At 51.2% G+C, this 12,672-nt stretch overlaps 3 protein-coding genes across 3 annotated transcripts; 2 read left to right on the top strand and 1 right to left on the bottom strand.

Moving 5' to 3' along the window:
* Positions 1-2,319: 2,319 nt before the first annotated feature.
* NEUTE1DRAFT_145275 (uncharacterized protein) lies at positions 2,320-4,565 on the top strand (the record flags this gene model as incomplete). The annotated part of the gene is made up of 4 exons (XM_009851170.1): positions 2,320-2,439; positions 2,508-2,873; positions 2,932-2,949; positions 3,017-4,565. 4 exons carry the CDS (start codon positions 2,373-2,375, stop codon positions 4,144-4,146), a joined length of 1,581 nt encoding a protein of 526 aa, XP_009849472.1.
* Positions 4,566-4,986: 421 nt separating this feature from the next.
* On the bottom strand, positions 4,987-8,559 carry NEUTE1DRAFT_145274 (uncharacterized protein; the record flags this gene model as incomplete). Its single annotated transcript, XM_009851169.1, has 10 exons — positions 4,987-6,756; positions 6,807-6,909; positions 6,964-7,218; positions 7,270-7,369; positions 7,422-7,565; positions 7,619-7,877; positions 7,936-7,946; positions 8,012-8,145; positions 8,201-8,240; positions 8,301-8,559. 10 exons carry the CDS (start codon positions 8,557-8,559, stop codon positions 5,146-5,148), a joined length of 2,916 nt encoding a protein of 971 aa, XP_009849471.1.
* Positions 8,560-11,287: 2,728 nt separating this feature from the next.
* On the top strand, positions 11,288-12,025 carry NEUTE1DRAFT_38877 (uncharacterized protein; the record flags this gene model as incomplete). Its single annotated transcript, XM_009850470.1, has 2 exons — positions 11,288-11,719; positions 11,831-12,025. The coding sequence occupies 2 exons, from the start codon at positions 11,288-11,290 to the stop codon at positions 12,023-12,025; spliced, it is 627 nt and encodes a 208-aa protein (XP_009848772.1).
* Positions 12,026-12,672: the final 647 nt, after the last annotated feature.

Genomic DNA, 12,672 nt, shown 5'->3' with positions numbered 1-12,672 from the left:
ACCATGCCGACGAAGAGGGGATTGCAGGCATGCAACATGATAAGCTTCTCGCTCTTTATTGAAGAAATTCTGACATTGATAGCTTGCAATGTATCGGATTGATGAGTTGTCGTTCTTTGTCCTGCGAGATGATGATAACGGCGGAGCAAAAAAGCTGGCGATCTGACAGTGAGAGTATCTGAGGACTTGATGGGCTATGAGCAGACTCGGAAAATATATAAAACGGGGATGTAGAGTTGACGCCGAAGAGATGGTAAAAAACGTTCCGGGTGACGGAGATGGCTCGAATGAAACACAGTGCCGGCCTAGATTGTCATCTAGAATCTTAGGACCGGGTAGTAACTGAAGCTAAGGTACGCGTGAAAACGATGCGGGAGGGGCGAGAGCCTTAAGAACGCTTTTCCGGGGTCGGCCTCGATGCGCATATGATGATCATGTGCGTGTAACGGTCATTAGTCTCACTACGAGACATCAACCAGCACTTTCCACTTGTTGTGTCTGGTTTCACCGCTAGACGCCGGCGAAGGGCTGGAACAATCTTCGGAGTTTGGCACTTCCGCTCTCCAAAGCCGCACAGTCCATACCTCTAGGGGTTTGAGCATGGTTGTTGACGTAACGGAATGGACTTGAAAGATGGTTGAAGGACGGGCGACATCAGAGGTTGCGCATCCATGAGCTGTGGAAATATTGACGGCAAGGCAGAAGCAGCGAGATGCCCGTACGGTCTTGGTCTTTCTGCTCGAGGTGGAGGAGGAAACGTTGAAGGTTAACATTGTGCTCCCACCAATGCGAACAATCCATGATCAACGAAAATCGACGATCTGGACCAATTAAGTGGGCACCCACTGCATCAATTTCAATTCTTGTAAGTCCCATGCACATTATGATTGGTCGCAGCTGCATTGCCACCCCTGCCCATTATGCGGTCGCACTTGCACGATTTCAATTCTCGAGCAGCAAACACAGAAGGAACAACCCCAATGTGCTGGGTAATCCAAGCTCATTTCCCCCAGCGCGAGGAGTGTCAGTGGCAGAATTGAATCTCAAAGTTTTCGTGTCCGTTCCCCAGTTTCATCATCATCATCATCATCATAGCCGTTCTGGTACAGACGGTCCGAGCTACCGACTAGTCTACGCGAGCGATCAAAGTCTGGGGCCCAGCGGTAGCGGTCAGGGCTGTTAGCCTATCAACCGATTTTGACCGTCTTGCGTTGCACTGAACTGCCCTGGAAACAAAGCTGGACGGAACTGTTGTTCGAAAGGATCTGACTTGGGCAGAGTTCCCCTCCATAAGCATGAGCAGCAAACCCAGCGATCAGTGATTGTTGGCGCGAGCAAATATGCGCCGCGATGTGCCGGGGAACCCTTCCAGCTTCCGTGGTTGTGCGTGGCTGCACCTGGCTCCAGACCACCACCCTCGACCTCTTCTTGTCAGCCTGTTATCGGTCGTTTATCGAGTACAGCGTCCCTCGTTACTTTGCATCACTGCGTCTAGTTTACATGCTGCCGTCCTCCATCCTCGAACATGTGTTCTAGGGAATGTTGTTTTCCAGAGGATTCGCGGCAACCGGCTCCCGTCATGGACTTATCAGGACCAGAAGTGGCTCGGAAGCAGGATGACAGGATATCATTGGCACGGCGATGTGTCGGACAAACTGATATGTACGGTACGCACTGTCACGGTAACGTTTCTGGTCATGGAACCATGTCGTTGGAATGCAGCCGGAATGCGAACCCTGAGAACGGCCCCGGCCCTGGAACCTTGGCCGGTTCTGGAAGCACTCGCAAGCGGATTGGCCAGAAAAACCCTTTTCCCTTCTATGGTTTCCGTATCTTTCCAAACCGTCCCATTCCCCGCCATTCTTCTGATATCAATGCGCAACCCATGCTGTTCGCGACTTCCCTGCGAGCCCAGCCGGGTCTATATTTTCTTTTTGGGTTTTTTTTTTCCCCCGAACGACAACCTTTTTTTTTTTTTTCTCTCTCACATCGTAGCACCTGGTGGCATCCACTCATACCTTAACGTATACATGCGGTGACTGGACGAAATATCTTCCCTACTGTTATGAGCCCTAATAAACTGGTCCTTACTCCCATCTAGACCTCTCCCATCTGTGTTCGTTCCTAACTTGTCTGCTATCTATCACACTTTTTTGGGCCGTGGCAGCTCATTCACAAGACCTCGACAGAATACTGGGTACCTTAACCGACCACTACATTGCCCCGTCATCACCCTCCCGCTGTCCATCCTTCTCTCAGTTATTTTGAAATTGAAGCCGTCTTCATCCCCCTTCTTGCTCTTTGCACCTGGTATTACTTCTTCCTTGAGGAGGTATTGGACAGTCGTAAGACCTCAGTCTTTCTGTAAAACAATGAGCCTAACATGTACAAGCCATCGCGACCCGGACAAGTTCCCAGCCGTCCAGCTATTCCTCCTTGGTGAGCCATCCCGGACCGAAGCCCACTGACTGTATTTGTCCAGCAAGCTGACCTCATGTTCCTCTCAGCAATCGTCCGTCTCGCCGAACCGATCGCACTCACCTCCATTTTTCCCTATGCCTGGGCTTTCATCAAAAGACTACACATCGGAAACGAAGATGACGCCTCATTCTACGCCGGCCTTCTCATCTCGTCCTTCGCCCTAGCCGAGGCCTCGATGGGCATGTACTGGGGAGGTCTGTCCGACAGAGTTGGCCGGAAACCCGTTTTACTTCTAGGATGTGTCGGCACCATGTTCAGCATGATCATGGTTGGATTCGCAACCAACCTTTGGGTCGCTGTGCTCGGTCGTGCCATAGGCGGACTCCTTAACGGCAATATTGGTGTGATCCAGACCATGGTTGGCGAGCTAGTCACAAAGCCAGAACATGAGCGTATGTCTTGCCTGCCATCCCCAAGACTTCACGATCTTCGCTAACAGAACAAAAATAGCCAAGGCATATTCCATCAGTACGTCGTCAACGAAGAATTATACCAAGCGTGGTTTTATTTGCGGTGTTGCTGACATGTGAAACAGTGCCTTTTGTTTGGAGCATCGGCACCATCATTGGTCCCGCTATTGGCGGTACCTTTGCTGACCCCCACGATTCCTTCCCAAACATGTTCCCCAAGGGCTCCTTGTTCGACCGATTCCCGTACCTGTTGCCCAACCTTATCTGCGCCGGCATGCTTTTTATGAGCATCGTGCTTGGTTACTTTCTCCTCGAGGAGACGCATCCCGACATGCAACCGCGCATTCTGCTTCCCGACGATACGTTCCTTTCCGAGAACACACCCTTGATCGAGACCTCCGATGCGATGAAGCGCCCCGCTGTTGACCTTCGCGATGAAAACTACGGCACCATGCGGGCTCGGGACATTCAGAATGCCAGCCTTACACTGAAGACTATCGAGAGGCAGCCGAGTTACAACGTCTTTTCCAAGAAGATCATGGCAGTCATCGTCTCCCTGTCGATCTTCACGTATCACTCGATGACGTTTGACCACCTCCTTCCCATTTTCTTCGAAGACGACAGGGTTCCTACCAGCCAGTCGTTTGGTATCTTCAAGGTTCTGAGCCCCTTCTACTCCCCTGGAGGCCTAGGACTCTCCCTTCAATCAGTCGGCATGATCATGGCTGTTCAGGGTGTCATTGCCCTTTTCATGCAAGCCGTCATCTTTCCTTTGATGGCTGAGAGGCTCGGTGTTTACAGACTGTTCATTCTGGTCACGGTATTACACCCCATCGTCTACGTTATCATGCCAACGCTGCTTTTCATTCCGGAGAGGCTCCTTTACCCGGCCATTTACTTCTGTCTTGTGGTTCGTAACTTCTTTTCCATCCTCCTCTACCCTCTCCTCCTGATCCTCATCAAGGAGGCCACCCCTAGTTTTTCTGTTCTGGGCAAAGTGAATGGGCTCGCTGCCAGTGCAGGTGCAGCATGCCGGATGATCGCCCCGCCTGTGGCCGGCTATCTGTACTCGGTGGGAAGGAAGATGGACTGCACTGCCTTGGCTTGGTATGGAAGCATGTTTGTTGCCGTCATCGGAGCGATCCAGTGCTTCCAGGTTAAGAGAGATAGGTCGAGGGATGTGGGGGGCGATGACAGCATAGGTCAACACTCTGACAGCGATGGAGAAGTCACTCCTGCTGCGGAGACGGCTTAATGATTGTTACTGATGAGCCTGAGGGTTGGTGGGATTACAATGCAAATTCAAAGTAGGTGGAACATGATACCAATATTGAAGGATAGGAAGAAAAGGGAGCAAGGCAGGGAAAGGATCTATTGACGACTACGGCTACATTAAAAGGAAACGGCATGGCGTTTAGGAACGGATCATGGTGTGTTCTACACCAGTGAGCGAGCGTGCACTGCTTTTATTGCTTTTTCAACACGGGCAAAGTGAACCTGTAATAGGTTGAATCTGGCCAAGGGAGACGCTGAACTGGGCTTGGGATGGTACGGGTCTTGGTATATATGTCATGGATGTTTGCTTAGCATGTACATAAGAATGGACGCCCTGATTTCAGGCAATTCCAATTTCACTTTGATATACGATAACAGTGGCCTTCACATTACCCACGTTCTCTTTCGTCTTAATTACTGACAATCAAATGTGCCATAACAGCTATCTGCCCACGTCTTAACTTCACAGATAGATGTGAGTCCAGGTCCCATGACAAAGTACCCCCTGCTGTTAGATAGTTATTTTGAAAAGCAGGAGCGCTGCGTAAATAATCGCTGGTTCATGTTCCAGGTTATTCGCAACAAGGAATTAATTGGTTGCGGCGGTGGTGCTTACAATCGATGTATATTTACAGTTATCGCTGTGTTCCTCGCTTCTTCCATGTCATTAACCTCATTTACTCTAACGGGCGGGATGTTTCTCCTCCTCTTTTCCGTCCATTCCCCATTTCCACCAGACATAGAGTTCCATACATATCGTCATCAATATGTACTTTGTCTCATATGGCGGCGTCCATTGAGAAACCAGGCACTCGCACTTCATTTATAACTCGATTATTTGTAAACCACTGCAAACATTGTATTCAACTCATGATCTCTACCTCATCATTCATCCATACGTTTCTCCTATACCTAGCCACATTCCCTGCCCTAGTGTGTCCAAGGGCCATCGTTATCCCTCATCACCCCTCCAACCACCTTAGGTATAAAGCGTGTTCGTCAACTCATTAAACGACAACCCCTCCTTGGCCAAATCCTTCACATCAATCAAAAAGTTCAACGGCATCTCCACGAGCGTTCCGCGGACTCTACCCAGCCACTCCTTAACCTCCTCCACGCCACCAGGGAACTCATCCTTGACCACATGTCCATAATCAACCTTGCCCTTTTCGTAACCTTTCTCAGCCTCCTTAGCCTCCGTTCCGGGCAACACGAACTTTTCGCTAAAGAACTCTTCATAGTCCTCCCACGTGCGCACCGTATCATCAGGCACAGCATGGAACACCTTGCGGAAGATCTTGGTATTAGCTTTCGCCGTCTTGTACCACATGGCCAAGAAGTCGTCAGCGAGGGGATCCTCGACAAGTCGATCGGCGTCCGAGCCCCAATCGTACTCGTTGACGGACTGCTGGTTGACGGGGGTCCAGTTGTTGTTGGCGGCGTCCCAGCGCTGGTCGGGGAGCAAGCCGAGGTGCTTACGGAAGAGGTAGCGACGCAGCGAAGCGGCGAAGGCGGAGGCTTGGTAGGGTTCGCCGTTCATGGAACTCTCCACGCGGTTCTTGTCCTGGATGATGACGGCGATTTCCGAGTCGTGGTCGCCCAATTGCGAGCGGTCGTTGAGGTTGGCGGAGCCGCAGATGACGACGCGGTCGTCGGCGATGAGAACCTTGGAGTGGACGTAGAGCTCTTCGCAGACGAAGGCGTCAATCTCGGATTCGGGCGAGCCGTTCCAGGGGACGCTGTCCACCTCTGGACCGTTGAGCATGTAGCAGGAGGAGATGGTGTCCCAGGTGCTGTCGGTGATCTTGCTGGCGGCTTCCTGGTAGCGCTCATATTGGCTGTATTGGCGTCCGCCGCCTTGGCTTCCTCCGTAGCCGCCTTCGTAGCCGTCTTCGTAGCGACTGCTTTGACGGTAGTCCTCGTCACGGTATCCACCTTCATAGCCGCTCTGCCTGCCACCGTACCGGTCATCATCACGGCCACCGTCGTACCGGTCGCCATATCCGCCCTGGACATCGTACTCGTCGCTCTCGGGTCTGCCGCCATCGTAGCCGCCATCGTAGCCACCTCTTCCGCCCTCATAACCCCTATCACCCTCGTATCTGCCCCTTCCATAGCCGTCATCACCCCTGTTCCTCTCATACGGATCGCGGCTGCTTTCATATTGGTTCCGTTCATCATCAATGGCACGCCCGAACTTGTCATCGTAATCCCGACGAGCCCCTTCGTAGCTTACTCCGGCATCCCTGGTAGCTTGAGCCATAGCCTCACTAGTGTTGATACGGTCGTAGTTGCGCAAGTTGTAGAATCGGATGTAATCCGACGGGTTCTCAATGCCCGCCCTCTGCAGACATTCCATGATGCTGTTGCCACCTCTGTTGATGCTAAAGTATTGGTACTCCATGATAGCACGAGTGCCGAGGGCGCCGTCGGACTTGAGATCGCCAGCGAAAGCAGGGACGGCAGGCATCGTCACGAAAATGATAAACTTCTCGCCCTCGCGATGCGCCCGGATGATACGGTCAACGATGGCCTTGCCGATCTTATTTTCAACAGGCTTCTGAGCGTTGGATGTAGCGGTAATAAAGAACTGGCAAGGATTAGTACCACGGGAGTCAACGAGGATATTACCTGACTTACCTGGTTCTCGATGTAGATGAAGTGCTTGGCGTTGGTGATGATCTCGATGTAGGCTTCGGCAATGGAGGCTTCCGTGTCATGACCAGCGGACCATTTGGAGCAACTATTCTTGTCAGACGCTACAGAACATTGCGGAGGGAAGAATGATCAAAATTACCTTCGCACCAGTTGAACCTTCATGCTACGTCTCGGATGCTCGCCCGAGCGGCTGCGATTGTCATGGTCCACGTCGTCGGTATCTCCCAAGAAACGGCGGGCATGCTGGCGGAAATGGAAAGGGGTTTCGTAATTATCGGACTCAGGATAGGGAGCGTTATCTCCATATCCACGGTCGCGGCTTGGAGCGTCGGCACTGATAAGGGCATACTTTCCGGGATCCTTTTCCTTGTACTTTTCGTTCCAGATGAAGGCCCTAGAAGTCGTTAGCAAGATCACCGTCACTGGAAGACAAAGCTAGACTGACCAGCGGTCGACGAAGTGATCAACTAGGTTATCAACAATGTGGCCTTGCAGACTGATGCTGATATCAGACCAACCCATTCTGGAGTGCTTCGTGCGGTCAACTGGGTCATCTGTTAGTCAAAACACCTGCAATACCAGTTTTGTGAAACTTACGCTTGTTGTTCTCCCAGTTACTAACATCCTCAAAGTCGTATACACGAGCATTGTTGTAGTCCTGACCGGGGAAAATGATGTCGTTGAGGTTGCTGGGATGGGCATCGGCGATTGGGTGACTGTTTGTGTCCCATCTTCCGAAGCCTGCCGGATAGTTAGCGCACTTCATTTGATAATAGCGTCAGATAAAAACCTACACATATCCAAACCTCCCATAAATGCGAGCTTCCTATCGACAACGCACAGCTTCTCATGGTGGGCCCAGAACAGGGTCACATCATCCTTTGTTCCGTACAATGCGGTCAGGGTCTCCTGCGGGAGCTTAGCCAAGCTGAATGTGCCCATCTGTATCTTGGACCGGAGATCGGCGATGACATCTCTGCCCCTCGGGATATGATCAGGATGTCTAAAGACCTGGATGTTCTCGTGAAGACCTTCCAAAGCTTTCCTGGTGTGCTAAAGGTGATCCATGATTAGTTCCTGGCCATGCAATTACATCGATGCAGTAACATACCCGAGAATCGACTGTGGTAATGTTAGTTAGCCGTCAAAGCTCATCAAAAAAACGTTTGATCAGACTGAGAACTTACGAGTCAAAGCCTGTTCGACCTCCTTGTACACAATAATGTGGACTTTTACACCGCGCTCTGCAGCGTTGCGCAGCATCCGGTCAAGCCGGTACTGCTGGTTCTTTGCAGGGGGGCGGCGCAGATACAACTCGGGGCTATCCAAATATTCAGTCAGAGGTTCAACTAGCGCAAGAAATCATAAGGGCATACCTCAGCCACCAATCAAGAATGTAGATGCTCTCCTGGGCCTCTGTGAGAGTAATTAGCAGATGAAGTGACCAACGTGGCACATGTGACAAATGTGGCTTACGTTCGAGAGCGATGGAGACGGCATGGAAATAGGAGGCTCCATCGACGTACCACTTCACATCGCCTGAGGATTCAGGTGCGAAGGATCCGAAGCGGTTGGCTCCATACTGGGAAGGATAGGAGGTCTCGGGGACTTCATCGTCTCCGGCTTGCTGAGCGTTGGCGGAAGCGCTGGGGGTATCGTCTTCATGGAGCAGACTCTCTACACCTGCTGTAACCTCTTCAAGCTTCTGCTTGAGCTTATCACGCAGAAAGCCCATGGTGGAGATGTCGTTGAGCGAGCACGTGAGTGATGATGGGTGCTCCTGATGGTCGGGAGTTGAAAGATGATGGTGTAAGTGCGGGGCGCACTCTGGCAAATATCGACGCTGTCGTATCTAGACGCAGGCGCCTGGCTTTTAAGAAGGTGGCTGCTTGTGTGAGACGTCGTTACACAAGACGGTTAGTCGAGTGAGGGCAGAAGACTGAAGAGGTCCGTCACAGTCACAGGCAAAAGAGCTGAATCAGGGGTAGGGCCGCAGGGTGGACACTGAGCACTGAGCTGCGTGTGTCAGGGAGCTGAAGATGAAACGGACACTTTGAGATGATTGGGCACGTTGCGGTATGATACGAGAGCTTTCGAATGTTTGTTCAATGGCCAGCCACCCAAGGAGCGGGGACTGTTGGTGGGCACTCTGGCTGTTGCTCTGGAAAGACCAATTAGAAGCTGAGGCGAAGCAATGTTTACGACGGCGGGCTTACGTAGTGTACACTACAGACATCCTCAGCGCTACTGTTTCCAGCCAGCCAAGAGGCAAGCGAACCGAGAAATCCCAGGGCTGTGTCAGAGTGGACCACAGGCATTGGTAGGGCTGATGGGATGGAGTTTAGGTCCATCATCCCATCTCTCTGAAAGGGGAAGACTGCATCGTGATCGTTCAAAGGCCTTCTTTCTTGATTGGTTGTTTTCAGGTAGGCACAATGTCAACGAATAAAAGCCCCGAACGGCCATGTGGTGATGACGACGAGATGCATTGCGGTGCAACTGTTCTTCATACCCGTCAGTATTTAGGCGGGAGATGGTGTTTCCAAGAGACATTTGGCGACAGCGTTCCTAAGGCGGCCACTTCAAGGACAGTCCCGGCTTTGAAGGTTGTACCGTCCGGCAGTCGGCAGTGTAGATCAGGGTGTTCGTTGCTCGTTGTCCCCTTCGCCTTTGGGGCCTCGCACCCCGCCTTTGGAAAGGGAAAAAAAAAGTTCTCTGCCGAGGTCGACACACTGTTCCAGGGTCAGAAACGTGGCTACCCTTGAGCTTCGCGGATGAGGACCAGAAATGGCCATGAGTATCGATGAATTGGGCATTATCGTGTTTTTCGTGAGGTCAAAATACAAAGGTTCCCTAGAATGGGCTGACACATGGAAGCTCAGAAGACGAAGGAGCCACAAGAGCAGTGCAGAGGGACAGCACAATCCGAGTCAAAGTGAATGCTGTGATCAAGAGAGGTTCCAAGTGGTGCTGAGACTCGAGTTGGATGTTCTTTCTACCGACCGTATTCACCGAACATCCACATACGAGTGGTGGGTGAGAACGGTTAAAAGTCAGAGCAGGTCCAGTTGTTGGTGACGAGGTGGTATATTTGTCTCCTGAAATCTTACGAGACCGAAAGGAAAGACCTCCCCGGAGCACTAACAGAACGTGCTGTGGCGTAGGTGACTGCCCCTTGGAAGCCCGAGCTTTGACTAGCTGCCCGAAATCCGTGGGGGGCAGGATGGGAGCACCGCCGTTTGGTCCTCCCACTCTCCGGTCGTCCATACAGTATCGTGATAACGTGATAGAAACATTGAAGATTGAAGTTGTAATTCAGACTTGAAACGCGTAAAGATACGTAACGTATGCGATCAATCATCAGCCCCTCCCCACATGCCCGTGAAGGCGTGTACCTGGCCCGGGCTTCCATGCTGCCGCTGTGACGGAAAAATGATCAGTCCTTTGCAGCTCTTGTAGTGTATTGTAGGCGCAGGTACAGTACAACCGGTTCCCCACTATCATCACTTTTGAGATTTGTCCCGTTCCCGAGATCGTGCAGACCAGAAACATCAGGTACACTACCAAATTTCCATTCGTGAACCTTGGAACAGACCTTGGACTCTCGAGGTTTCTAAAATTCCAGGTTCTGGCATTGACGCTGTGTCTCAAACAGGTAAAGTAGTTTGAGATCTTGGCACTTTTCTTCTTCGTGTGTGATCACTGTTCCTGAATTTCTCAAACCACCATCACCACCTCGGTCACTCAGTCTACTGCACCCCCATCACCCTTCCACCCTTTCACCCACCCACACCACTTGCTTTACCCTTTGGAATTCGGAACGGGGAAGCGTGGCTTTTTGGGTTTCTCCCGTCTGTCCGGTCAAGCTCCCGATCTGGATACAACCGCTATCACCGTCTACGCACACCGGGTATATTCCCTCCCCAGACCCGAGGTAAGAAGGAGGAGGAGGAGGAAAAGGCACACACCTTGAAGCATGGAAACCCCGAGGTTGGCGTACAATATTTCCTGTTTGAGGCCAAGGTCAGCAATTCATCACTGACAACCTCACGATCCGGAGTGGTATATCACTCATAAATTCACTTGAATCCCCGTTTAACCCCCGATCGTCACCCACATACTCACACCACTTTTTTTCCACCCTCCCACTTTTTTCCGTTGAGACATTTTCCTTCTCCTTCCCAGTTCGGCTATTGCACTTTTTACACCAGAAAGCTGACCGGCTCAAGTACAGTCCTTCTAGCCCGTGACATCCCCCTCTCGAGTCAGACAGAACCAGACGGACGGCCAACTTGGTCCTTGTGAATTTTGCCTCAACTCAAGGACATGATCTCGACAAAGAGCTGCTACATCTCTGAATCGCTACCATAACGTATCGTTACCAAAATACCACCATCCTCAGCCAAGCGTAACCTCAACATATCTTCACTCTCAATCTCAATTTGAGTCAACCCACACTCAAAATGGACCTCCCAACGCTCCCCATCTCTCCCTCAATGACCTACGTCTTCTCCCCCGACCAACACGGCCACCTCGTCCCATGGATCGCCGCCCTGCACGCCTCGTGCATGACCATGGACCGGATGATCGGGCCCTTCTTGCCTCCCCTCGAAAACGGCAAGCTTCTGGGATGGTGGAGGGAGCGAATCGCCGAGTCCAACCAGGGCACGCGCGTCATCGTATTGCTCCTCCCCGAGACTCCTCCCGGCAGCAAGCCGGTGGGCAACGACCTACGAGGACTGGCAATGCTCAAGCTAAGCGACACGGAGACGGGTTCGTTCAGGGGCAAGATCGATACCTTGTTGGTGAATCAGAAATACCGGAGGCAGGGGGGCGCCAAGGCGTTGGTGGATGCGTTGGAATATGAGGCTGCCAGGAGGGGGAGGACTTTATTGGTGAGTCTTTTTTGGTTTGGGTTTTTTTTAAAACTCTTCCCCTCAGCTTTTGAGACATTGGAAAGAAGGAAACAAAAAGAAAAGCTGACAGGAAGACGACATAAAAAAAAGCGTGTTAACACCGAAACAAACTCCCCCGCCGAAGCCGCCTTCAAAAAGTTTGGCTACATCGAGTTCGGCCAAGTGCCCCAGTTCAGCAAAGCCGTCGTTCCTCAGGGCAGCCTCAAGAAGAGCGAAACGTTTTTCTACAAGGATCTTCTCGCATTTTCGCAGCCGCCATCTGGTTCTTCTTCTAACTCGTCCTAGGAGTCTTGAAAGAGTAATGAGAGACTAACTTGATGGTGGAGTTCCGTGGACTGCTGGAAACACTTTGGCTCACCTTCGTTACTCTTCTCTCACTCGGTACTTTCCAGTCTTTTTGTTTTTTTTCATTCATGCAGTTGCCTTCTTATTCATATTTTGGACGTTCTTGTTTTCTCTTTCCTTCCTGACTTTGTTCGGTTCTGCTTACAAGTATGGGTTTTGGTTTTGGTTTCGGTTCGGATTTGGGCTTCGGTTTGGTTTGGACTTTGGTATTGGCTGTTCTAGACTAAGAAAAAGATGAAGCCCGCGCTTTTCATGCCATCGGAAGGCAACTTCCTTTCCCTTCTCTTTTTTTTTTCTCTTTTTTTTCTTTTTTCTTCTAACAATGTATGCTATACTTGTCTGGGCTGCTTGTTAAATGATGGTTGATTGGTGTTGTGAAAAGGCAGACGCAAGCGTTGTGGTTAGGAGAAGAAAATGCCGGTTTCAATCTCCCTGTACATTTTGACAGAATAAGATAGGGACAGTAGTTGTATACCCATAGGTTGCTACCAGTACTCACGTCGTTGTCCTCATGGTCCCAACCGAAATATTTAGCAGGATTACATATGCGGCCATTTGTCGCGGCCATCTCTCAGTCAACGAACGGT

Source organism: Neurospora tetrasperma (genome assembly GCF_000213175.1).
Source record: "Neurospora tetrasperma FGSC 2508 unplaced genomic scaffold NEUTE1scaffold_2, whole genome shotgun sequence".
In the NCBI taxonomy this organism is placed as follows: Eukaryota; Fungi; Ascomycota; class Sordariomycetes; order Sordariales; family Sordariaceae; genus Neurospora; species Neurospora tetrasperma.
Note: the sequence above shows the minus strand (reverse complement) of the source record. Positions and strands in the feature narration are given on the sequence as shown.